This window comes from Microcaecilia unicolor, chromosome 4, assembly GCF_901765095.1.
Source record: "Microcaecilia unicolor chromosome 4, aMicUni1.1, whole genome shotgun sequence".
Classification (NCBI taxonomy): Eukaryota; Metazoa; Chordata; class Amphibia; order Gymnophiona; family Siphonopidae; genus Microcaecilia; species Microcaecilia unicolor.
Window position 1 is genome coordinate 26,237,308 of NC_044034.1, and position 27,560 is coordinate 26,264,867.

At 44.8% G+C, this 27,560-nt stretch overlaps 1 protein-coding gene across 3 annotated transcripts in view; it reads right to left on the bottom strand.

Moving 5' to 3' along the window:
* The window catches only part of LRRC32 (leucine rich repeat containing 32), a 67,865-nt gene that overhangs the window by 17,081 nt on the left and 23,224 nt on the right, over positions 1-27,560 (bottom strand). For 2 of the 3 annotated variants that reach the window (XM_030200056.1, XM_030200055.1), the window contains exon 2: positions 25,389-25,479. In XM_030200056.1, coding sequence (XP_030055916.1) covers positions 25,389-25,475 — 87 coding nt within the window. In that variant the 5' untranslated portion in view covers positions 25,476-25,479. Of the gene's footprint in view, positions 1-25,388; positions 25,480-27,213; positions 27,219-27,560 lie in introns of those variants that run through there. The other variant, XM_030200058.1, reaches the window with a different exon arrangement.

Genomic DNA, 27,560 nt, shown 5'->3' on the forward strand with positions numbered 1-27,560 from the left:
TTGAGAAGAAGTAATTGGTTAAGAGTGTTGGTACTTTGTGGTATATGGTTTTTATGGGCCGATGATCAGAAGCAAACATAGGTGCTAGAGGCTTTTAGCGCCATACTAGTGCCTGCATTTGCTACTACCCATGATCAGAGCCCCTGAGAGGGTGAAACAATGTGCTCGCGGGCTTTGAATGCAACTAGCATGCAAATGCATGCAAAACAGGGCTCTCAGTGCAAGTAGCATGCTAAACCTATTCATCTCCAATGATCAGCAACCAGTGTGCCAAAGACTGGCTCGCTGGCCGCTACAAACCTTACGCCAGCTCGGAGCTGGGGTTAGGGTTTCCAGACCTTGGGGGAGGAATGGTGAGCCCTGTCCAGCATGCATTTGCATGCTAGCTGGCCCCCATTCCTCCCAATGCAGCAGCTCTCTGCAGAACCCCAACCCGACCCCCCCCCCCATCAACAAGGGGTTTGAGGTCCAATGGATCTTTGGTCCTCAGGGATCTGTCCTTGGACCCCTTCTTTTTTCAATCTACACCTCTTCCCTGGGCTCGCTGATCTCATCTCATGGTTTCCAATATCATCTTTATGCTGACGACACCCAGCTTCATCTCTCCACACCAGACATCACTGCGGAAACCCAGGCCAAAGTATCAGCCTGCTTATCCGACATCGCCGCCTGGATGTCCAACCGCCACCTGAAACTGAACATGGCCAAAACCGAGCTCATTGTCTTTCCACCTAAACCCACTTCTCCTCTCCCTCCAATCTCTATTTCAGTCGACAACACTCTCATCCTCCCCGTCTCATCTGCCTGCAACCTCGGAGTCATCTTCGACTCCTCCCTCTCCTTCTCTGCCCATATCCAGCAGACAGCCAAAACCTGTCGCTTCTTTCTCTATAACATCAGCAAAATTCGCCCCTTCCTCTTCGAGCACACCACCTGAACTCTCATCCACTCTCTCATCACCTCTCGCCTTGACTACTGCAACCTACTCTTCACTGGTCTCCCTCTTAACCATCTATCCCCCCTTCAATCCATTCAGAACTCTGCTGCCCGTCTTATCTTCCGCCTAGACCGATATGCTCATATCACCCCTCTCCTCAAGTCACTTCACTGGCTTCCAATCAGGTACCGCATACAGTTCAAACTTCTCCTACTAACCTACAAATGCACTCAATCTGCAGCCCCTCACTACCTCTCTACCCTCATCTCCCCTTACGCTCCTACCCGTAACCTCCGCTCACAGGACAAATCCCTCCTCTCAGTACCCTTCTCCACCACCGCCAACTCCAGGCTCCGCCCTTTCTGCCTCGCCTCACCCTATGCTTGGAATAAACTCCCTGAGCCCATACGCCAAGCCCCCTCCCTGCCCATCTTCAAATCCTTGCTTAAAGCCCACCTCTTCAATGTCGCTTTCGGCACCTAAACATTGGACCTCTATCCAGGAAATCTAGATTGCCCCAATTTGATTGACTGCATTTTTGTCCTTTAGATTGTAAGCTCCTTTGAGCAGGGACTGTCCTTCTTTGTTAAATTGTACAGCGCTGCATAACCCTGGCAGCGCTTTAGAAATGTTGAATAGTAGTAGTCCTCCCGACTCCCCCAACACAAATTCAGGGGGAGGTGGAGATCCAGTGGATCTCTAGCCCCCCTAACCCCCCAGCATCCCTCTGATATCCTTGGTGGCCCAGCAGCCCTTCCCCACCCCCTACCTGCAGTTCTTCTATCAGCGCCGCCTGGAAAATGGCAGCGCCCAGCTCTGCCCAGTGCATCCTGGGATGTGCTGGGCAGGGATTCACACCATATAAGGTAGTTTCTGTTTAGCAAAACCTGTACACAGTTCAAAAAAGTTGTTAAATCTTTTGTTTAAAGCCTTGTTCACTGAGGTAATTTTGGGGTTTTCCTAGGGGGAAAGAGGGTAAACCCACCAATTAACCCTTCCCAGGATGAGGTACCAGGCGCCAAACACCTTCAAGCAAAGAAGTGATTCTTCTCTGCTAGGCGAATGGACTATGTCACAGGGAAAAAATTCATTTTTGATTATTATATTTTAATTGTGTTAGCAAATTCATCTTCAGCATCAAAGTGATTTATTTGTGTTAAAAGCATTTTACCCTGCTCAAGTTGGCTCTCTGAAAATTGCCCACACATGAATGTGGGCTACGGTTAAGACATGTTATTTTACCACTCATTTGTGCTATCCTACCACAGGTCCCATTTTATGCACTGAGACCTAGTTACTAATCACTGGGGCTAACAGAAAATAACTTCTTAATGATACTCAGGTTGATAACTTCCCCCTTAATTAAAGAAAAAAGGAAATGTCTATAGAAATCGAAATCATTGCTACATGTAATAAAAGTGAGCCAAGTATAGGACAATCAAGCCATTGTGACATCACTGATGAGTTTGGCTCTTAGGCACTGGTGGAATGAGGCATTATGACATCACAGTATCAGCACTAGTTACCAGAGACTGAAACTCTAAGGAGGAAGTTATCAATATGGGCTACTGGGGGGGGGGGGGGGGGGGGGGAAATTAGGGTAAACCCACCAATTAACCCTTTTCTTCCCCAGGTTGAGGCACCAGGCGCCTACTCAAAATTTTCAGATAGCCCATTTCCAAAGTGTAACTAACATTTTACCATGGAAAAGCCTTTGAAAATTGCCCTTGTAAAAATACATTTCTTATCCCTGGCCAATAGATGAGGTATGTAAAACAGTTTGTGTGCTGAGTAGGCAAGAAATACTATGGAGTCCAGAGAAATTAAAATCAGGTATCAAGGGTTAAGGGTGAGGCTTCTTTCTGTTATCTGAGACATCAGCTTGAAGCATTTGAATAAACTTGAAATTTCCAAAATCAGATCACAGCATGATTATTTCAACCTATTTTCCTCATGGAATAGATTAAATAAGAATGAATTTAAGTGTAATAATAATCAGGGCTGCTTTAATTTAAGGGCAAAAGGGGCAGCTGCCTGGGGCCCAGTGGGGGCTCATAGATAAAAGCAACCTTGAGTACCATCTTCCTTCTCCCTTCCCTGAGTCCAGCAGCTTTCTTAATTCCCCCTTCCCACCAACCCTGCTGTTTTCTGTCCAAAAAAAGTGTCATAAAGTTGTGGAGCAGCTGTCTAGGCCACACTGCTGATGGCTCTACTGTTCCACCCCTCAGAAACAGGAGGACAGAACTGGCAAAGCCACCAGCGGCCCAACCTCAACAGCCGTTCTGCTATTTTATGCCACTTTTTTTTTCCGCTGGGAACTGGCTTGGCAAGCAGGGGCAAAAGGAAGCTGCACTGCTGGACCACAGGATGTGGTAACAGTGGTTAGTGTATCTGGCCTTAAAAAAGGTTTGGACCAATTCCTGGAGGAAAAGTCCACAGTCTGCTATTGAGAAGCCACTGCTTGCCCTGGGATCTTGCATGGAATGTTGCTACTATTTGGGTTTCTGCCAGGTACTGGGCTAGATGGACCATTGGTCTGACTCAGTGTAGCTATTCTTATGTTCTTATGAGTGGAGGAGGGGGGAGGGGGGAGGGTTGGAAGTGGGAGGAAAGGGTACTGCTAAACTGGAAGCTGGGGGGGAAAGGATGCTGCTGGATCAGGAGTAGGAGGAGGGGAAGAGGAGAAGGGTGCATCTGGACTGGTGGGGGGGGGGGAAACCATCCATAAAATTTAGCCCAGGCTCTGTAGATGATTAAAGCTGCCCTGATAATAAGATAGCAATTTTTTTCTATAAGGATTCTTTATATAAGATTTATATAATGGTCTTTGTCTTCTATGTTTTGGATATGAGATAACTTCATATTAAATCAGACCATGTTTCGGTAACTCAAAATGAATTTCAAGGTTTGTGCACAGTGTTTTGTCACTCTTTCCTCTCCAGCTGTTGAATGAAATATCCAGACATCTTCCAGGAGTTCTTTTTATAAAGTTTAATTCTAATTTTCCTGGAACTCAGGAAGTGCTGTATTTCTAAAAAGAACAAGTAGGAAAGGAATCTTATCCCATATGGGAAATTGTAAGGCCAACAAACTAATTTCTTTTAGTAGGCTTGACCTTTGGAATTAGTTTGTAGCTTAAATAATACAAAATAATAAAACAATGTAGCTCAAAAAGTTCTTTTCTTCCATATGATCTGACAATGATATGTGATCAAGAGCAGATTTTGTGCACCTATATCATGGCAGAACCCCCCCCACCCCCCTCCAGAAAAAAGGCAGGAGTTATAGAACACAAAAACAGAACAATGAACTGCACCAAAATAAAAACAGAAAGAATAACTCAAAATTAAAAAAACGTACATGGCCATGTTGCAACAAAAATCTGTATTGGGGCCAGCAAAGCCATTGTGTACCCCGAGCTGGCATGGGCAGGAGTGACTGAGGTTTGCTCCTGCCTGGGCTACACCCAAGACCACCAGAGACACTAAGGTAAGCCTGGGAAAGCCTACAGGGGTGTCATGATGATGGGGGGAGGGGAATTCACAAGGAAGAAGACAGCCTTTGCAGGGCTGGAAGGGTTTGGGGGGGGGGGAGTCCAGGAGGGCTGCTTCTCTTGGGGGGGGGGTCTAGGAGAAGACCAGGCTTTTCTTGGAGGTGTCAGGTATGAACTGGTTTGTGGGGATTTGGGCCCTCTACTCGGAGGAAGGGGTGTGGGAATGGGGATTGGAATGGGGGGGGGGAGGGGGGAATAGATAGTTCCCCTTATGCAGGTTCTGGCTGAATATCAACCAGGACCCGCATAAGTGGCAGAGGCCAGCACATGTCCAGTCATGCCCAAATATTTAATGCTTGTGCCTGTACTTGTCCCAGCATTGAATAGTATGGTAGTTGCAGAATCAGACATGGTTAATGGAAGATAATAGATATATATATATATATTTTTTTAAATTTAAATTAATTTTATTGATAACTCAAAGTTAAGCAACACAACACACAACATACTCAATATTGCCAACTTACAAGCAATAAGATACAATGCATGAACCATACAGCTTGTAAACCGCCCTTTCCCCCTACCCCACCCCACCCCACCCCTCACCCTCCCATTCCCTCCATCCCAACCCCTGTACCACTCATTTCCAAAGTCTCAGGAACCTTCCTGTTGCTATCCGTGTTGATTCAAGGAAGTACAACAGGACCAGTAATCCGGACCTTTTGGCAGCCCACAGACTACGCGATTACCTTTGTACACTAGGAAAAGCAGCTTGCTACAGGGCAGAGAGGAGGTGGAACCCCCCCCCCCCCACACCCACTCCTCATCCAAAATCAACAAGCATTAGTAAGTAAACTCCGACCCCTTGGGCTTAGAATCTGAAGATAAGGCATCCATATCTGGAGAAATTGTTTTCTACGTTTAGGCAACGTTTTGGAATCTCTAGCCTCCCAAGATGCATGCAAATCATTCTCTGGGGTGCTTCCAGGATCTGTTTTGGGAACCACTGGCATAAGGATTTTAAATTGAAAATGATAATTCACAGGAAGACACCTTCTTGCACTGCCTGCTCATAGATTGCTACAGCCATGGATTCCACACCAACGCTATCAAGTTCATGCTCTGGTCATCCAACATATTGTCTAAAAATACTGTTCTAAACAAGCACAAACATTGTCAGAAGAACATAATCCATGCTAGGGACAGGAATTTTCACGTCAGTCAATTTTTTGTTACTTTTCAATGTGCACTATTTGAAATTAGTACATGCTAAAATAAAATAGAGAATGCAAACATGAAATAACAGTGACCATAAAGAAACAAAAAAATAACACAACTTCAATGAATATTCTCACACTGGTTTAGGAGTGGAGAAGTAGCCTAATAGAGCAGCAGACTAAGAATCAGGAAACCAGGGTTTTTTTTTTTTAAACAGGAAGTATTAATATATACCAGGAAATATTATCATTAAACTTTTGCCCATCATATTTTGGGAACCAAGGAGGAAAATATAATCTAAGGAAATTAAAAAAAAAAAGAAGAGGCTACAGAGTTTCAATGACGGCTGATTAAGGATACTCAAACGATTTAACCATCTCAACTGATAATTTTCTCTCTAACAAAGATTCTTCTAGCCGCTTAAGATTACAAAAAGGTAATTAAGAACATAAGCGTTGCCATACCGGGACAGACTGAAGGTCCATCAAGACCAATATCCTGTTTCCAACAGTGGCCAAGCCAGGTCACAAGTACCTGGCAAGATCCCCCAAAAAGTACAAAACATTTTATGCTGCTTATTCTAGAAATAAGCAGTGGATTTTCCCTAAGTCCATTTTAAGAATGACTTATAGACTTTTCTTTTAGGAAATTATCCAAACCATTTTTAAACTCTTCTAAGCTAACTGCTTTTACTACATTTTCTGGCAACGAATTCTAGAGTTTAAAATTACACGTAGAGTGAAGACATATTTTCTCTGATTTGTTTTAAATTTACTACTTAATAGCTCCATTGCATGCCCTCTATTCCTTGTATTTTTGGAAAGAGTAAACAAGCGATTCATGTCCACCCATTCCATTCCACTCATTATTTTATAGACCTCTATCAAATCTCCCTTCAGCTGTCTTTTCTCCAAGCTGAAGAGCCCTAGCCTCTTAATTAATCGCACTATAGATTGCAAAACCTCTGCATGAAAAATATAAAACATTATTCCAGCCAGGGTCTAAATCCCACTGCAGCCCCTTGTGATCTTAGAAAGTCACGAAGTGGGTCTTTTACAATTTTCGTTCTCGGATGAGATGGCAAAATTCATGAAACCAAAAGTTGAACTTAGCTTGTGTGGCAATCTGAGGCAGTAGAATCATCCCAACTTCAATTGTTCAACTTTTAGTTTCATGAATTTTGCCACAGATGATCAATAGAAATCAAATCAAATAAAACATGGAAAAGAAAATAAGATGATCCTTTTTTATTGGACACCTATACATAATATTTTTCATAGTTGAAGATTATTTGCACCAACAACAATCTTTCATAAAAAATTGCTTGTTGGTTTGGCTGGCGGGGGTTGTGAACTGTGAACTGTGATTTGCATGCTGGAATTTCACATTATAATATTATAACAGCATTCTGAGGATACCATAGCCATCTGAGGTTTCCCCCCCACCCCCCCCCCCCCCCGCCATTCCTTTATGGTGCTAGATTACAGAGTGTTTATTCCTCACTCTAGCTTTTGAACTGAGTTTCGACACTTACTGGATAACAATATCAAATAGCAAATGAAGAAAATGATCACTGCTAAGAAGTTTACACTCAAAATAAATTGATAGTGATCAATCCCAACACACTAGTCTGTTCAGGGGTCTTTATAAGCAATTATTCTTCATCTTGACATTTCGTCCTTTAGATTGTAAGCTCCTTCGAGCAGGGACTGTCCTTCTTTGTTCAACTGTACAGCGCTGCGTAACCCTAGTAGCGCTCTAGAAATGTTAAGTAGTAGTAGTAATCTTTTGCTGTGGATTCTTGCTGAGCAATATAAATGGATTGCTGTGCTACTGGTGAATATATACCCCTGTATTTCAATCTAATATACATGCGAGCATATTTTTGAGGACTGATTCTATATTTTTTCTATGTTTTAGAGAATGAGACTAATTGAGGACTTCCCCTGAAAAAGTGATGGTGAAATGGGCTCCCGTTGGGATAGTCAACAAGATAAGTCTCTCTTATGCTCAACATTTAAAAAAACTGCTGTATGATTGAAAAGTACTTGGATGTTTGATGGGACCCACTAGATGTGTTTAGGAAATAAAGGGTTTTAACCCTTGCAAAAAAGTTTTTGATAAATAAAATAAAAAAAGAGAAAAAACTTGATATTTGATACAGAGTTTTTTTTTTTTGAGCCAATGATTAAATGCAGCCGAGCTGAAAACGCATAACCATGCAATTCTAATGAATGCTATCAGGCTTATATTCGAAAGTGATTGCCGGCGATCTTCCAACATAAATTGGGAGATGGCCGGCGATTTCTCAAAAGTGGTGAAATCGGTATAATGGAAAGCAGCTTTTTTGACACCATCGTCGCTTTCCCGTTGCCGCGCCGGCGAAAGTTCAAGGGGGCATGTCGGCGGCGTAGCAAAGGCAGGACATGGGCGGGCATGGGCGTGGCTACCAGATGGCCGGCTTTCGTGGATAATGGGAAAAAATGCGGCATTCATCAGTATTTCGCCGGGTTTACTTGGTCCTTTTATTTTCACGACCAAGCCTCAAAAAGGTGCCCCAACTGACCAGATGACCACCGGAGGGAATCGAAGATATGGTTCCGGCCAGCTGTTGCACCGCCGCCAAAATAGATCACCGGTGACTTATTCAGTGGCGACGTTCGATTATGCCCCTCCACGTTAGCTTCAGCAACAACTGAGGCTCTTTTTCCTTCCATTAATGATAAAAATAACAAACAAACAAACAAAAAAAACCCAGCAAAAGATGAAGAGTAATTAAGAACTGCTTATAAAGACCCCTGAACAGACTTGTGTTGGGGTTGATCTCTATCGATTTATTTTGAGTGTACACTTACTGGATAACACAGATTTAAGGTGGGAGCACTTAGTGCTTCCTAAATACTTTTGTAAGTCTTGCACCAGGGGCATAGCTACGTGGGGCCCCATAGATTTGGCTCTGGCCCCCCCACCGCCAACCCCTTCGACCCCCCCCCTCACCACCAACCCTCCCGCGCCACTGCCATCGCCATCGGGTACCTTTGCTGCTGGGGGTCCCCAACCCCTGCCAGCCGAAGTCCTGTTGTCCAGCGCGGCTGCGTTGCTGATCTGCAAGGCTTCTGTTTCTGTGAGTCTGAGGGTTGGCAGCAGTGGGAAGAAGGGTTGAAAGGGTTGGCACCGGAGGGGGGGTGGTCAAAGGTGGCGGTGGCGGCGGTGGCGGGGGGGGGTCAAAAAAGGCAGGGGGGTCAGCACCTTTTCTCCAAGCTGAAGAGCCCCAGCCTCTTCAGCCTATCCTGATAGGGAAGTCGTCCCATCCCCTGTATCATCTTTGTCGCCCTTCTCTGCACCTTTTCCAATTTCACCTTTTTTGAGGTGCGGCGACCAGAATTGAACACAATACTCGAGGTGCGGTTGCACCATGGAGTGATACAACGGCAAAATAATATCCTTATTTTTGTTTTCAATCCCTTTCCTAATGATACCCAACATTCTATTTGCTTTCCTAACTGCAGCAGCACATTGAGCAGAAGTTTTCAAAGTATCATCAATGATGACACCTAGATCCCTTTCTCGGTCCGTGACTCCCAACGCTGATCCTTGCATGACGTAGTTATAGTTTGGGTTCCTCTTTCCCACAAGCATCACTTTGCACTTGCTCACATTAAACGTCATCTGCCATTTAGACGCCCAATCTCCCTGTCTCGTAAGGTCCTCTTGTAGTTTTTCACAATCTTCCCGCGATTTGACTACTTTGAATAACTTTGTGTCATCGGCAAATTTTATGACCTCACTAGTTACCCCCATCTCTAGATCATTTATGAATATGTTAAAAAGTAGAGGTCCCAGCATCGATCCCTGAGGGACCCCGCTAACTACCCTTCTCCATTGCGAATATTGACCTTTTAATCCTACTCTCTGTTTCCTCTCTTTCAACCAGTTTTTAATCCACAGTAAGACACTATCTCCGATCCCATGCCCCTCTAATTTCCTCTGTAGTCTTTCATGAGGGATCTTATCAAACACCTTCTGAAAATCTAGATACACAATATCAACCAGCTCACCTTTGTCCACATGTTTGTTTACCCCTTCAAAGAAATGCAGCAGATTGGTGAGGCAAGACTTCCCTTCACTAAATCTATGTTGACTTTGTCCCATTAGTCCATGCTTTAGAATGTGCTCTGTAATTTTGTTCTTGATTATAGTCTCTACCATTTTGCCCGGCACTGACGTCAGACTCACCGGTCTATAATTTCCCGGGCCTCATCTGGAACCTTTTTTAAATGTCGGCATTACATTGGCCACCCTCCAATCTTCTGGTACCATGCTCGATTTTAAGCAAAAATTACAAATCAATAACAGTAGCTCTGCCAGCCCATTTTTTAGTTCTATCAGTACCCTAGGGTGAATACCATCCAGTCCAGCAGCTTTGCTACTCTTCAGTTTGCAGAACTGCTCCATTACATCTTCCAGATTTACAGATATTTTAATAAGTTTTTACGACTCTTCAGCTTTGAATACCCTGTCCAGCACCGGTATCCCATCCAAATCTTCCTTGGTGAAGACCGAAGCAAAGAACTCATTAAGTTTTTCTGCTATTTCTTTGTCTTCCTTGATCGCCCCCTTTTACACCCCGGTCATCCAGCAGGCCAACTGATTCTTTTGCCGGTTTCCTGCTTTTAATGTATCTAAAAAAAATTTTTACTATCAGTTTTCGCCTCTATCGCTTTCTTTCAAAATCTCTCTTTGCCTTTCTTATCAGCGCTTTGCATCTGACTTGATATTCCTTATTTCAAATGGAAAATTAAGGGCGGTAAAAGCCCAACCTATAGTGCATCTTGATAATTTTGCACTAAATAATTTTATCACATGCTAAATCATTTTAGCATATGCTATAGGGTTTTAGAACGCACTATAGATTTTTAGTGCACTTTATAATGACAGAAATAAGAGGAGATGTTTTTCGTGTTGTTTTGGATAGGAAATGACCCAAAATGGAACAACCATAAGAAAAAGCACATCTGGGCCTTCAAGACTGAGACAATAGAAATCCTTTATTGCTGAAAGACCCGACACGGGCCGTGTTTCGGTGTGAAGACGCCTGCCTCAGGGGTCCACAGTGCTTAAAAAGGAACACTTTAAAAACAGGCTCCTTGTTGTTTTCTAACCAACGGCGTTCACCAAATACTTGTGGAAGTTTGCGTTTATTCCAACATTGGGAGATATTTAAACAACAAGGAGCCTGTTTTTACAGTGTTCCTTTTTAAGCATTGTGGACCCCTGAGGCAGGCGTCTTCACGGCGAAACACGGCCCGTGTCGGGTCTTTCGGCAATAAAGGATTTCTATTGTCTCAGTTATTAAGGTCCAGCTGTGCTTTTTCTTTTGGTTACTTTGTATTGTGTACTGTTTTTCACCCTCTCTTTTCTTACTCCAAAATGGAACAAATCATGGGGCTGGTGGTTGGGAGGCGGGGATAGTGCTGGGCAGACTTATACGGTCTGTGCCAGAGCCGGTGGTGGGAAGCGGGACTGGTGGTTGGGAGGCAGGGATAGTGCTGGGCAGACTTATACGGTCTGTGCCCTGAAGAGCACAGGTACAAATCAAAGTAGGGTATACACAAAAAGCAGCAAATATGAGTTATCTTGTGGGCAGACTGGATGGACCGTGCAGGTCTTTTTCTGCTGTCATCTACTATGTAACTATGTAAAATGACAAAACATCCCAACAACTTACAAGTTGTGGTGTAAGAAGTGTATTTGAGGGGCTAGGAGTAATCCCGGATAATGAAAGCATTCTGCTGGGAATCCTCACACAATGAAAATGGCATGCAGCTAAACAAGTTACGTCTAATGCTGTAATTATCATTTCGGTCACGACACAGAAAAATGCTCTGTATTTTTACAGGATTGCTATGCAACTGTTTTCCAAACAACCACGAAGATTAATGACCTGAGAAAAACAAATGGGCCTACTTTTTTTCTCATACTTACCCTAACTTTTACTTCACCCTTCGTATAATAAATGTTGTTACCGGGAGCCAAGGATTGCGCAACTCATGCAAGGTTTATGTTACAAAGGGGCCAGTGGGCTGTTTGTAAAAGATACCACAGATTCCAATGTCATCAAGAGTCAGCACTACATTAACTTATATCTTACACTAAAGGAGCACAATGATGGGGGAACTTTGTAGTCTGAGTACGACAGAAAGCTAATTAATGAGACAGGCTGAGGGAGTAACAAGAACCCAGAACCCATTCGAGAGCAAAGCCTGCAGCAATCATAGCTCACAACATTTCTTTCTCATACCACCAAAAAATTTCTGCATTTCTGCTGTTTGAATTTTCTCATGTTAAAGCATAATCCTTCTCCTAGTTAGCCCAGAAAGTAAAATACTGAATACCATGCTAACCCATGAAATTCAACCACACAGTTGAGTTGGCAAATGAGTGTTTTAACATGCTGCACTCTTCCCCAAGAATGGTAAATGGATCTTAAGAGAAAGGGGACTTGATATAGTGCCTTTCTGTGGTTTTTGCAACTATGTTCAAAGCAGTTTACATAGTATATAGAGGTACTTATTTGTACCTGGGGCAATGGAGGGTTAAGGGACTTGCTCAGTCACAAGGAGCTGCAGTGGGAATTGGACCCAGTTCGCCAGGATCGAAGTCCGCTGCACTAACCACTAGGCTACTCCTCCAGTAGCAACATTCCATGTAGAAGCCTGCCCTTGCAGATCAGCCGCATAGGCTTCTGTTTCTGTGAGTCTGACGTCCTGCAGCTGCGTTGCTGATCTGCAAGGGCAGGCTTCTACATGGAATGTTGCTAGTGGAATAGCAACATTCCATGTAGAATCTCCAATAGTAGCAACAGAATCTCAATAGTAGCAACATTCCATCTAGAATCTCCAATAGTAGGAACATTCCATGTAGAAACTCAAAAAGTAGCAACATTCCATGTAGAATTTCAAATAGAGAGTTGCACGGGGACAGAAATCTTACCCATCCCTGCCCGTCCCTGCTGGAATCTTACCCGTCCCCACCATCCCCACTGGAATCTTACCCATCCCCACCCATCCCCGCAAAAATTTAAACCATCCCAACCCGTCCCCACCCGTCCCCGCAAGAATTTAACTCATCCCCACCCATCCCCGTAAGAATTTAATAGTACATAAAAGAAAGTTCCAGTCAGCTCCCTCAGTCTCTCTCTGGATTTGAGCCACAGCACTGTAGGCAAGAAAGGAACGGAAGTTGGAACTTGGAACACTCTGGTGCGCACATGTAAGATTTGTCTCTGATTCACTGGCAGTGTGTGCTGAGAGGTCGCCACATGCACGCGCCAGTTGGTCAGGTGAAATCTGATTCTCGTGCCTGTGTCAGAGCTGAGGTCTGTGCACCAGCCTGGGAGCAAAGAGGATTAATAGTAACATAGTAAGTGACAGCAAATAGACCTGAACAGTCCATCCACTGCCCAATAGTAACACTCATGATCAATTTATCATTAAATCAACGAGTGTGATATTATCTACTTGATTATGGTCTTTCTTTCGTGTTTCTGGAACAAAGACCACAGAAGTCTATCTGGCCCCATCCTTATGTTCCAACTGCTGGAGTTGCCATCGAAGCCCACTCCAGCCTATTCATGTTCTCATTTGTGGGACACAGACCATAAAAGTCTGTCCAGCACTGTCCTCATGTTCCAGCCACTGAAGTTGCTGTCTAAGCCCTTTCCAGCCCATCCTACACCAGATTGCCATGTATGAGACACAGACCATATAAGTCTGCCAGGTATCAGCTCTAGTTCATCACAGCCAGAGTCGCCATCTAAGTGTCACTTGACATATCCACACACATGCAGCCATTTAAGGTTAGCACGCCTTTTTGAATTCCGTCATCATTTGTGACTCTACCACCTCCTTAATGGAAGACTTTCCACATTTATGCTGTTAAAGCAAGGAAGAAGAGGAGGAGGAGGAGGAGACAGCACTCAAATAAATTGGTATTCGGTAGATGAGAGGCTGGTGCAGGTGCAGCTTACACTTCCACGGGAAGCCCACAGAACTGGTTCCATCCCCGCGGGAACCCTGCAGGAACTGCCTCCGTCCCCGCGGGAACCCCGCAGAACTGCTTCCATCCCCGCAGGAACTGCCTCCATCCCCGCGGGATTCCCGCGGGGACGGAAGCCGTGCAGCTCTCTAATTTCAAATAGGGAAAGGGAAATGGGACTTGATATATAGCCTTTCTGAGGTTTTTGTAACTACATTCAAAGCAGTTTATATCATATATACAGGTATTTGTTTGTACCTGGGGAAATGGAGGGTTAAGTGACTTGCCCAGAGTCACAAGGAGCTGCAGTGGGAATTGAACTCAGTTCCCTAGGATTGAAGTCCGCTGCACTAACCACTAGGCTACTCCTCCACTAGCAACGTTCCATCTAGAAGCCTGCCCTTGCAGATCAGCCACGCAGGCTTCTGTTTCTATGAGTCTGACGTCCTGCAAGTACATGCAGGACGTCAGACTCACAGAAACAGAAGCCTGCGCGGCTGATCTGCCAGGGCAGGCTTCTACATGGAATGTTGCTAGTGGAATAGCAACATTCCATCTAGAATCTCCAATAGTAGCAACATTCCATTTAGAATCTCAAATAAGGAAAGGGAAATGGGGCTTGACATACCGCCTTTCTGAGGTTTTTGCAACTACATTCAAAGCGGTTTACATCATATATACAGGTACTTGTTTGTACCTGGGGCAATGGAGGGTTGAGTGACTTGCCCAGAGTCACAAGGAGCTGCAGTGGGATTCTAACCCAGTTCCCCAGGATCAAAATCCACTGCACTAACCACTAGGCTACTCCTCCACTTTAAATTGAATGCCTTCATTAGTCCTCAACCTTTCTGTATGTCTTTGCATTGTATTTATTAGGAACTCACATTCGAAAGCAAGGGAGAGATATTTTTTGGTAGAAATGGGAAAAATGATCAAAGAAGGACATTTGCAGTCATATTTGCTCTGGATCCTTAAATAGCAGTTTCAAAGAATTTTTTTCCTAATTCTGAGAAATATGGAAACCCAAGACGACTGAATTATTTAGCATGATGTGTGAAAAATCAAATCACATCTCTTTCAAATGTCTCCAAAACTGAACAAGTGACATCTTGAGGAAATGCTAAAATGGTTAGGGCTCTTCAACTTGGAAAAGAGACGACTGAGGGGAGATATGATTGAGGTCCACAAAATCCTGAGTGGTGTAGAACAGGTAAAAGTAAATCAGTTTTTTACTCTTGATAAAAGTACAAAGACTAGGGGACACTCAATGAAGTTTAGATTGTAAGCTCTTCAGAGCAGGGACCGTCCTTAGTTATTAATTTGTACAGCGCTGCGTACCCTAGTAGCACTCTAGAAATGTTAAGTAGTAGTAGTAGTTATGTGGAAATACTTTTAAAACAAAGAGGAGGAAATATTTTTTCACTCAACAAATAGTTAAGCTTTGTAACTCTTTGCTGGAGGATATGGTAACAGTGCTTAGTGTATCTGGGTTTTAAAAAGGTTTGGACAAGTTCCTGGAGAAAAAGTCCTTAGTCTGCTATTGAGACAGATATGGGGAACCTACTGCCCGCCCTGGGATTGGTAGCATGGAATGTTGCTACTATTTGGGTTTCTGCCAGGAACTTGTGACCTGGCTTGGCCACTGTTGGAAACAGGATACTGGGCTACATGGACCATTGGTCTGACCCAGTGAAAGAGGATGATTCATATAGCTGCCTTACGGGGAAGTTATCGACTTGGGCCACTGTTAAGATGTGTTATTTTGCTGTTAACCCCGGTTATTAGTAACTTGGTCTCATTACATAAAATGGGACCCGTGCTGAAATAGCATGAGTTAGTGGTAGAATAGCACATCTTAAAGGTAGTCCTCGTTGGTAACTATGCCCCTTGGGAGGGAGAGTTATCAATGGGGGATACAGTTAAAAGTCAGGTTATTTTACCACAGAGTCCCATTTGAGTAGCCCAGTGGTTAGTGCAGTGGACTTTGATTCTGGGGAACTGAGTTCAATTCCCACTGCAGTTCCTTGTGACTCTGGGCAAGTCACTTAACCCTCCATTGCCCCTGGTACAAAATAAGTACCTGAATATATGTAAACCGCTTTGAATGTAGTTGCAAAAACCACAGAAAGGTGGTATATCAAATCCCATTTCCCTTTCCCTATTTGAGATTCTACATGGAATGTTGCTACTATTGGAGATTCTACATGGAATGTTAATGTTGCTACTCCACTAGCAACATTCCATGTAGAAGCCTGCCCTTGCAGATCAGCAACACGGCTGCGCAGGCTTCTGTTTCTGTGAGTCTGACATCCTGCACGTACATACGTGCAGGACGTCAGACTCACAGAAACAGAAGCCTGCGTGGCTGCATTGCTGATCTGCAAGGACAGGCTTCTACATGGAATGTTGCTAGTGGAGGAGTAGCCTAGTGGTTAGTGCAGTGGACCTTGATCCTGGGGAACTGAGTTCAATTCCTACTGCAGCTCCTTGTGACTCTGGGCAAGTCACTTAACCCTCCATTGCCCCTGATACAAAATAAGTACCTGAATATATGTAAACTGCTTTGAATGTAGTTGCAAAAACCTCAGAAAGTCCCCTTTCCCTTTCTCTTTATGCTAAATGTAACCTGACTTGTAGTAAAATAACCCAACTGAGCTGTAGCCCCCATTGATAACTTACCCCCCTTAGGGGCCATTTTACAATGCCGTGGTACAGCTACCGTGGTGTTGGCATGTGCCAATCAGGCACTACTGCAAGGCTACCGCAGGAGCCCAGCCCCCTCCATATACCATTTCTGGCATGCCAGTTTTTAAAACAATGTTTTGCACCAGGGGCTTACCTGGCAGTAATCGGGCAGCACTGCCCGGTTATCACCGGGTTAAATGCAGGAGCCCTTACTGCCTCCTAAATAGGTGATGGTAAGGGCTTCCCTGGGAAATGCCACACAGCTAGTTCCTTTAAAACAAAAGAAAATGCCTTTTACCTGCTGCAGTAAAGGGGGGCTTCGTCACTGTGGGCCCTCTTTCACCACGCTGTGGCAAAAGGGGCCCTTAATGTTTTAAAATGAAAAATGTATTTTCTTAGTGAACAGGCCCAACTGACAAAAATGTGACCAGTGTATTATGCGGGGATTTTTGGAATTATAAAGACAACATATTTTATGACTCAGCCTCTGAATCATGCAATTAATGAATTGGTTTGTGAATTGATTCAGCTGACCTCATAAAACTCAAATAGCCAATAGCAATAACAGTTTCAGGAAGTGTGTTCTCGAAACTTTGTGTTTAATTTTTTTTTTTTAAAGCATGATTATTCCTGGCCTGAAGCCCCGTTGCATAATTGCATAATATCCAGATTAAGAACATAAGAATAGTCATACTGGGATCAGACCAATGGTCTGTCTAGCCCAGTATCCTGCTTCCAGCAGTGGCCAATCCAGGCAACAAGTACCTGGCAGAAACTCAGTTAGTAGCAGTTCCTGAAACTAGCTTCTCATTCTGCAGAGGCGGTCTATAGAAATATCTCATAGCTATTTAAAGCACCTGTAGACAAGAACAAATTATTCTACTTAGAGAATATTTGAAGACAGCATAAACTTTGGTCTGAATGTATCCGTTGCTCAAGAGATTGATAGGTCATGAACAGCGGGTGCACTGAAAAATGGCCTGAGCTAGTGTAGGTGTGTGTTTTGGACATGAACAGATCCGTTTTTTAGCGCGCCTGTAAAAAAAATGCCCTTTTTCGTCCAAAAATGGATGTGCGGCAAAATAAAAATTGGCGAGTGTCCATTTTGGATCTGAGAACTTACCGCCACCCATTGACCTAGCGGTAAGGTCTCATGTGTTAACCGGGCGGTAATGGTCCATGCTCATACATTGGCAATTATCTCTCGGTCAGTGCTGCGCACAAGAAAATTTCCGGTGCGCTTAGTGGACGCGCGTGAAAAATGAAATGATCACCTGGGCCACGTGGTAGCTGAGCAGTAGTTCAAAACTGACATGCGTAGGGCAAGCGTACGCGCCTACGTGGCTTAGTAAAAGGGCCCCTCAGGTTTCAAAGACCCTGCTTTTGGTAGTGTGTCTTTAAGTCCTTGAAAAATAGCTCGTGAGATTCCTTTTGTGTGTCTTCTTAATGAATTTGCTTGTAACCTCGGTTTCTTACTGTGTCTTGCTTAGTCTTAACCTAACCACATACTTTGCTTTCATTGCTTTATTGTAAACCGCTTAGCTAATTACTATTTATAAGCGGTATGTCAAATGAACTAAAGCATAAACCATCTTAGAGACCCCCAGATGTTCTAAACCCTAGTGAGCTGTGCAGGAGGCATCAGAAGGGCATCCATCCCATCAGGTAGGCTCCTGCCTCATCTAGGGAAGATTCCAGTTTACCAACCTACTCCTAGGTCGGACTTTTGCTTTGCCTTCAACAGGAAAGATGCAGTGCAACCATGTAAGTCTCATCTTTCCAAGAGTAATATCTTGGATTTCTGCATCTGATAATTCTGAGTAGACTATCTTTCCAACTTAGGGTTGAGGGAAAACCAGAGCCCTAGAACTGAGCTGTGTGAATTTTTCTGGGATGTCATATCTTAGAAGATGGCTGGTCTAATCATGAATTCTATCTTGGTCAAGCCCTGAATTGTAATTTGGTTAAGTGCTACCTAGAAAATGTGCCTCAAGGGATATAAAAAGTTGTATTACCGCTCAGAAGTTAAATACATTTACTGCGGATTGGAGCTGTAAATATTATTCTCCTCTGTAAATAAAATAGACCTATTCTGGGAATGACAGCTGAAGTAGTGGCTTGAACTTAATTTCTATTTATGTACTCATTAGAGTCTAACAATATGGTTGTTAATATTTGCCAGCAGTCTGCAACTTCAGAGCGGAATCTCTATCCAAAGACAGATCTGGTCAACCTTGTAGCTCTAAAAATTCACCATAGGTCCACTAAGACACCTGATCGACTACTGTCCATAAAAATCCCTTAATTTGGACATGCCTAACACCCCTGAAGAATTTGGTTACATAGTCATTATATATTTTGTTAAAACCAGATCTGTTGGGTGACCCTCAAAGAGTGAGCAGGGAACCATTGAACAGCCACAGAGGACACTGAAGATATCACAGTGATGAATATGTTGAAAGGCGAGAGAGAGTCAGAGAGAGAGTGTCAGAAAGAGTCAGCATTTTTTAAAACACTGACTGTTGCCGGCTACATTAGCGTCAGATATTCAATGCCAGACCATGTCTGGGCACCAGCACTGAATATTGGGGGCTGGCCACCGGAGCTTATGCAAATTCCAGCTGATATTCAGCCAGGCCCACATAAAACAATTCTGTGGGCTGTGGCTGAATATCAGGCTGCCACCCACGTAACTTAAAAATCCACCTCCCCAGGCTCCTGAATCCACCTTCCGATACCCCTCCCAATGAACAGGTCCCCTCCCCAGACTGGCATCCACATAACTTAAAAATCCACCTCCCCAGGCTCTCCAATCCCCTTTTTGATCCCCATTCCAATGAGCAGGTCCCCTTCCCAGACTGGCATCCATGTAACTTAAAAATCCACCTCCCCAGGCTCCTGAATCCGCCTTCCGATACCCCTCCCAATGAACAGGTCCCCTCCCCAGACTGGCATCCACATAACTTAAAAATCCACCTCCCCAGGCTCCTGAATCCGCCTTCCGATACCCCTCCAATGAACAGGTCCCCCTCCCCAGACTGGCATCCACATAACTTAAAAATCCACCTCCCCAGGCTCTCCAATCCCCTTTCTGATTCACCCCATCCCAATGAACAGGTCCCCTCCCCAGACTGGCATCCACATAACTTAAAAATCCACCTCCCCAGGCTCTCCAATCCCCTTTCTGATCCCCATCCCAATGAGCAGGTCCCCTTCCCAGACTGGCATCCACGTAACTTAAAATCCACCTCCCCAGGCTCCTGAATCCGCCTTCCGATACCCCTCCCAATGAACAGGTCCCCTCCCCAGACTGGCATCCACATAACTTAAAAATCCACCTCCCCAGGCTCTCCAATCCCCTTTCTGATCCCCATCCCAATGAGCAGGTCCCCTTCCCAGACTGGCATCCACGTAACTTAAAAATCCACCTCCCCAGGCTCCTGAATCCGCATCCCAATGAGCAGGTCCCCTTCCCAGACTGGCATCCACGTAACTTAAAAATCCACCTCCCCAGGCTCCTGAATCCGCCTTCCGATACCCCTCCCAATGAACAGGTCCCCTCCCCAGACTGGCATCCACATAACTTAAAAATCCACCTCCCCAGGCTCCTGAATCCGCCTTCCGATACCCCTCCCAATGAACAGGTCCCCTCCCCAGACTGGCATCCACATAACTTAAAAATCCACCTCCCCAGGCTCTCCAATCCCCTTTCTGATTCACCCCATCCCAATGAACAGGTCCCCTCCCCAGACTGGCATCCACATAACTTAAAAATCCACCTCCCCAGGCTCTCCAATCCCCTTTCTGATCCCCATCCCAATGAGCAGGTCCCCTTCCCAGACTGGCATCCACATAACTTAAAAAACCACCTCCCCAGGCTCTCCAATCCCCCTTTCGATCCTCCCCCCAATAAGCAGGCCTCCTCCCCAAATAAGCAGGCTCTTTTTGACCCCCCTTCTCCCTGAAATGATTCCCCAACCCTCCCCCACCTGCCATCACCATAGACCCTCCCTGGCCAATCCTGGTAGTTCAGTGGGACATTAGGAGCAGGAGCAAAGCCCATTCACTGCTGCCTCTAGTGGTGGTTTCCAGGAAGTGACTGCCATGACCTCTCGCGCCTTGCAGTACTGCATTTCTAGAATTGTTTTCTATGTCCATTAAACTTATGCATGTAGTACAACCATATGGAAACATTTATGTGCAGCTATAGATATTCCTTGGATGGGGTTGACACTTATGCATATACAGGGTGAGGGGAAGAAAAAGTAACCCTCTACAGTTTTTTGCAGTTTTCTCAGCAACTGCTTTGAATTTCAATGAGAAATTTTAATGTACTTATTTAGTCATCATACTTATGTATTACTATTCAACAACATTCAATTATTTTAAGCTATGTTGATGTCACTGACATTTTAATGATTTTTGCGAGTTAAAAATGTTCGAGCCAGGGGCGTATCTGAACTGCGGCGGTAGGGGGGGCCAGGGCCAGAGTGAGGGGGCACATTATAGCCCCCCCGCCGCCGCCGCCGCCGCCATTGCCGATCCCCCTCCCCCCAGCCGCTGCCATTGCCAATCCCCCCCCCCCGCCGTTGCTGTCGCCTATCTTCGCTGGCGGGGGACCCCAACCCCCGCCAGCCGAGGTCCGCGTCCTCCTGCCGCTGCCGTCTGCCTTCAAAAGAATTCCGTCAGCTGGCGGGGGACCCCCAACCCCCGCCAGCCAAGCCGAGGTCCTTTAATTTCTTCTTCCAGTAAAGCTGGCGCCGAAAGTTTCTTCTGAGTCTGACATCGCTGCACGTTGTACGTGCAGGACGTCAGACTCAGAAACATCATTCTGTTTCTGAGTCTGACATCCTGCACGTACAACGTGCAGCGATGTCAGACTCAGAAGAAACTTTCGGCGCCAGCTTTAGAAATGAAAGGACCTCGGCTTGGCTGGCGGGGGTTGGGGGTCCCCCGCCAGCTGACGGAATTCTTTTAAAGGCAGCCGGCAGCGGCAGGAGGATGCGGACCTCGGCTGGCGGGGGTTGGGGTCCCCCGCCAGCGAAGGTAGGCGACAGCAATGGAGGGGGAGGGTTGGCAGCGGTAGGGGGGTCCAGGGCGAAATCTGCGGGGGCCCAGGCCCCTGAGGCCCCACGCAGATACGCCCCTGGTTCGAGCTAAAACAGAGTACAATAACGTCATTCAAACGATACAATTAACAACGTGTTGTGATAAGGCTAAGCACACTGATCAATGCCAAGGGCAGGCAGGTCCGGAACTACCCTACCCAGAGTTCTTTAGGAGGCCTAAAGGAAAGGGTATACCGGAAATCCCGGTGTGAATTCCTGAGAATTACTGGAAGGGAGGCAGCTCAGGAACAGAAATGCCATTGAAGTCAGTCACCAGTAGGGGGCTTACAAAAGATGAAGCCCAATTTCCTTGGGTTGGTAATCAGTACCGGATACCTCCCAGCTGTGAAAGGGGGGAGGAGTGGGATTCCCTGAGAACAGTGAGGGGGAGAGGGAAGGTTGGAAGGAGAGGGCAGAGCCCATTGACTGTGTGGAAGAAGGGAGGGAGTCCCCTTTTGAATGGCCCTGCTCAGAGGATCCTGCACATATGGACTGGGAGGAAAACAACTAAAAGGTAACCTTTCCAGCACTGAGCAGCAGAGCCTGGGTGGTCACAGAAGTGCAAACTGTGAAGAGGGTGGTGCTCTGCTAGGCCTGCATTGCAGGGGTGTAGCCAGACAACAGATTTTGGGTGGGCCTAGGCAAGAATTGGGTGAGCATCACGTGTTCTACCCCCCCCCCCCCCAAAAAAAAAAAAAAAAATTTATCTCAGCTGGTGGGAAAATGCTTCTTTCCACCTTGGCAGCAGGCATGCACTGAAAACTGAGCGTGCGCAGGTGCCGGTGTCATAGAGAGTAGCGTTTTCGTTACCATCAGGGGAAAATCTTCAGCTGGCGGAGCGTGGGATTCCCTCCAGTTACCACTAAACATGTGCTACTGTTGGGTGGGCCTGGGCCATAAATGGGTGGGCCCTGGCCCACCCAAGCCCACCCGTGGCTACGCCACTGCTGCATTGTGCAGGGGACAAGACTGAAAGACTTTAGTTTGAACTTTTTGGTATTAGTGTTTGAGGAAGTAAGTGAACTGAACCCTTTGGCCTATTTTCCTTCCTTTTTGGAGGTTTGTGGATTGCACTTCAGCTGACGGGTAGAACTGTGCTGAGCTGAAGTGATAACCTGAGTGGGTTTTTTTTTTTTCTGTTGGACTTAAGCAGGCCAGCACCTGGCTCAGGACAGGAGGAACTGGTAACCAAGTGAGTTGGAATTTTTCATCTTTTGTGTTTCGCTTTAAAACCAAGTTGGATTACAGTGTGGTGCTTAACCCCATCTGGAGGTGAACACTGGACTGCAGGAGCCCATTCCCTGACCTGTGAGTGAAGGAGACCTTGACAATGTCAAAGTTTTGCAGTTACTGTGAATAATCAAAGTGTCCATCCCCAGCTTTAACACAGGCCTTCATTCGCTTTTGGAAGTTCTTAGACAGCCTTGTCGATCGATCTTTATGGCAGACTGTCCCAGATTATCTAAAGCGCTTCCTTGAGTTCCTCCATTGTTTGGGTGGAGCTTGTGACAGGCCTCCAACATTGCTCCCCAGACAAAAGTCTATGTCACTGTGGCATCATTAACAGTAAGCCAGTCCCCCATTTGTTTCCCAAATAATGGTAGTTTTACAGTGCAAACATTTTTGAACGTGCAAAAATCACTGGGTAGTCACACTAAAATGTCTGTAACTTTGCCGTGCTTAAAGATAATCTCATTCCACTTGGCGCATAAATATAGATTGTAACAACAAATAAAACTGTACAATTCCACACTGAAATTCCAAGCACTTGCTGGGAAAACAGCAAAAACCTCTAGGGGGTTACTTTCTTTTTTTTTTTTGCCTCACCCTGTATTTGCACTTACGTTTATATAGGAAAAGGGCCACACAAGTAGCAGGTCTAAATTTGTGCACGTGCTTTTCCTGGCTCAATTTTCAAAGGGTCAAACTTTTGCTTTGAAAATTGGTATAAGGTCTGTGGGTAAAAAGTATGCACAATGTCACACCTTACATGCCAATTCTGAAAATTGCCTCAAAAGAAAAAGATGAAAGCTAGAAAACAAGTGGGTGATGGGTTACATAATAGAACTGATAATAATAAACAGCAGACTTTTTTTTTTCCTGAGCATTGTTCTTCCTCCCCATTTGCTTATTTCCAATTTGATCTCACTGTTCTAATTGTGTATTATGCAGACATTTGGTCATTGTGCTAGAGTTATTCCATTACTATCATGTAGGCTGTCTATAAGGGGCATAATTGAACGGCGCCGGCCATCTATTTTGGCGGCGCCGCAAAGAGCTGTCCGGAACCGTATTATCGAAAAAGATGGCTGACCATCTTTTATTTCGATAATACGGTTGGGGCCAGCCAAATGCCATAGATCGCCAGGCTTGAGATGGCCGACTTTGTTTTTCAGCGATAATGGAAACTGGAACCAGCCATCTCAAACCCGGCCAAATCCAAGGCATTTGGCTGTGGGAGGGGCCAGCATTCGTAGTGCAATGGTACTTCTGGATATTTAGATCTTGCTGATCAGTTATGTTATGACTTACTTGTTCTGGAGTGCTGTATTTTGTGATACTGTTCTGAGAAATGTTCAATAAAGGCTTCATACAAATTAAAAAAAGTCCCTGCCATGCATTTTCCCTTGATGGCCGTCCCTGACGTGCACTTCCCTTAATGGCCGTCCTTCTCCCCAAAAATCAAAACTGTTCTTGCTCACAGCATATTTTTAGTAGTAACAGCGGGATTTGAACCAGCCACCCCTGTATTACAGGGCCAGTGATGTAATCACTTGGCCACAGCTCCACTTCCTTGGCTGTCCCTTCCTTTTGATTATGCCCCTCCAGGTCTCTCTCAGCCACTCACAGACAGCTAAATGCGCTGTGATTGGCTGAGAGAGATTTGAAGGGGTATAATCAAAAGGGAGGGGCATCTAACTAAGTGGAGCTATGGCCAAGTGGTTACATCACTGGTCTTGTAATATAAAGGTGGCTGGTTTAAATCCCACTGTTACTACTAAAAAAAGCTATGAGCAAAAACAGTTTTGATTTTTGGGGAGAAGGACGGCCATTAAGGGAAGTGCACGTCAGGGACGGCCATCAAGGGAAAATGCATGGCAGGGACTTTTTTTTTAATTTGTATGAAGTCTTTATTGAACATTTCTCAAAACAGTATCATAAAATACAGCACTCCAGAACAAGTAAGTCATAACATAACTGATCAGCAAGATCCTTTTTTTTTTTTACGAGCTGGCCGACTGGCTTCCCCTCCTAGGGAAGGAAATTCGCATGCAAATGAGCAGATCCTTAAGGGAAGGACTCTTCCGTGCAGTTTAGTGCACCTGGCTTTAAATCTGCTCCAGGGACCTGCATACTGCTGTCATGGAGCTGGCTGGCATAGAGGCTGGCAAAAAAATGTTTTAAAGTTTGTTTTGGGTGGGAGGGGGTTGGTGACCACTGGGGGAGTATGGGGAGGTCATCCCCGATTCCTTCCGGTGGTCATCTGGTCAGTTTGGGCACCTTTTTGAGACCTGGTCGTGAAAATAAATAGACCAAGTAAAACCCGCCAAATGCTCGTCATCGCTGTTTTTCTTTATTGCATTATCAGCTGAAGCCGGCCATCTCGTAAGCACGTCCACGTCCCACCTTCGCTACCCTGCTGACACACCCCCCTTGAAGTTTGGCAGCCTCCACGACGGAATGCCGGCGAGTGTGTCCAAAAATTGGCTTTCGATAATACCGATTTGGCCGGTTTTAGGAGATGGCCGGCCATCTCCCGATTTGTGTCGGAAGATCGCCAGCGATCTCTTTTGAAAATAAGCCTGCATGTCAAGTCATACCTATTGTATACCACCTTGGATAAATGTCTTCATAAAGGCAGTTAATAAATCTTAATACATAATAGATACATTGGCGCTTTTTGTCTTACCAGTTCACAAGGTAAGTACTCCAGAGGTCGATAGGTAGACGTCCCTCCATTCACCACTGAGAGAAAGAGTAAAAGGTACAGTCGCATGGCTCTGAGGAAAAAAGAATTCATATTAGATTTTAAATTCCACACAATCAGAACAGCCGTCCTGCTTACAGACAAACTATAAAAACAACTCCTAAAAAAATTGAAAAATGCCCCAAAACTAAACCTCCAAACAATGAAAAGAAACAAAAATGAAAAATAAACAAGTCTGCACACCCTTACTAGTGATATTGGAGATAGGGTAACCTTCAAATGCACTCGATCTGTAGCCCCTCCCTACCTCTCCACCCTCATCTCCCCTTACATTCCTACCCGCAACCTCCGCTCTCAAGACAAATCCCTCCTTTCAGTACCCTTCTCCACCACCGCCAACTCCAGGCTCCGCCCTTTCTGCCATGCTTGGAATAAACTCCCTGAGCCCATACGCCAGGCCCCCTCTCTGCCCATCTTCAAATCCTTGCTCAAAGCCCACCTCTTCAATTTCGCCTTTGGCACCTAACCTCTACACCTCTATTCAGGAAATCTAGACTGCCCAACTTGATATTTCGTCCTTTAGATTGTAAGCTCCTTGAGCAGGGACTGTCCTTCTTTGTTAAACTGTACAGCGCTGCGTAACCCTAGTAGCGCTCTAGAAATGTTAAGTAGTAGTAGTATAGGGTGAACTTAGGGGTCCTTTTATTAATCTGTGTTGTGGTTAACGTGGCTTCATGGCATTTTTAAATCATTTTTATTTTGCAGGTTGTGTACTAATGTTGTCATTAGCACATGGTACCTGCATAGAGTTAACGTGGGAGCACTGACTGTCTCCTGTTTAAGAGGCCCTAAGGGGCGAATTCTATATATGACACTGAAAAAAGTGCTATTTTATAAGCCGGGCTTAAAGTTAGACACAGTTTATAGAATAACGCGCACACCCAGGAATTGCTATTTGCACTAACTGAAACGTGGTGCAAATGTATGCACCTAAATTAAGTGCATATCCCCATCCCCCCTTATTCTATAGCAACACATGTAAATGCTAGGAACACCCCATTCCACCATGACCCTCCCATTTCTGTGTCCCCTTTTGAACTTGTGCATAAAATTTAGACATGGATCCCATGCCTAAATTTACATGCTTTTATTTTAATTAAATCTAATTAGTGCTAATTGCTTGTTAAAAAGTCAACTATTGGTGCTAATTAGCTCATTATTTAATTTAATTGTGCACACAAATTGTGCACATGCCCACATTTTTGGTGACTTTTATAGAATTATGGGGTAAATGCTTCCACGTTAACTCTGCATTAGCCACTTAGCTTGGGTTAAGTAATGCATTTATGCCCAGTCTCCACCCATACCATGCCCCCTCCCAATAATATCCTTGGAAATTCAGTAATGCATCTTTTAGCATGCGGAAACATGACATCATAAAATGTTTAGTGAGCTTCTGCACTAGGCCACTTTTTACTGCAGTTTGGATAAAGGACTCCATAGAAGTTAATTTACCTAAGCATGTGCTCTCTTGGGTCCTGTGGTCACATGAACATAGGTTGTTAGTTCTTCCTGATGCGAGGGCTTTTAGATTATGGTGGGCTTGAGCCTCTGCTTTTTCTTGCATTATTCAATTTTTTGGAATTATTTGCCATTAGCCTGTTTTCACATGGTAAATTCTAATGCCTTTTAGTAAAAGGGTCTCTTACTTCTTTGCAGGTCTTCAAGTTTCTTTTATTTGGCCATCACAAGAATTATCCAATGATACAGTGGTTCTAGGCCAGTCCTAGATTCCTGACAACTGCACCTGTTGCCCTGTTTGTTGTTCTTCTCTGTACCTTTTCTAGTTCTGGTTGTGTCTTGTTCAACATAGGGTGACCAGATCTGCCCATAATAGGCAAGGTTCAGTCACCTCATGGCTTGATACAAAGATGTTATTATGTTATCAGTTCTTTTCTCCATTGTTTCCAAGTAATTCCTAACATTCTATTTGCTTTTTTGACCTTGGCAGCTGAACACCGAGCTAAGGATTTCAATGTATTATCCACAGTCAGGCCTGATATTCCAAAGAGGTTATATATATTCACTGGCAGCCTGATTTTGCTTAGGGTGTCTAAGTTGAAAATGTCCCACAGAACAACTCAGAGAAGGTTC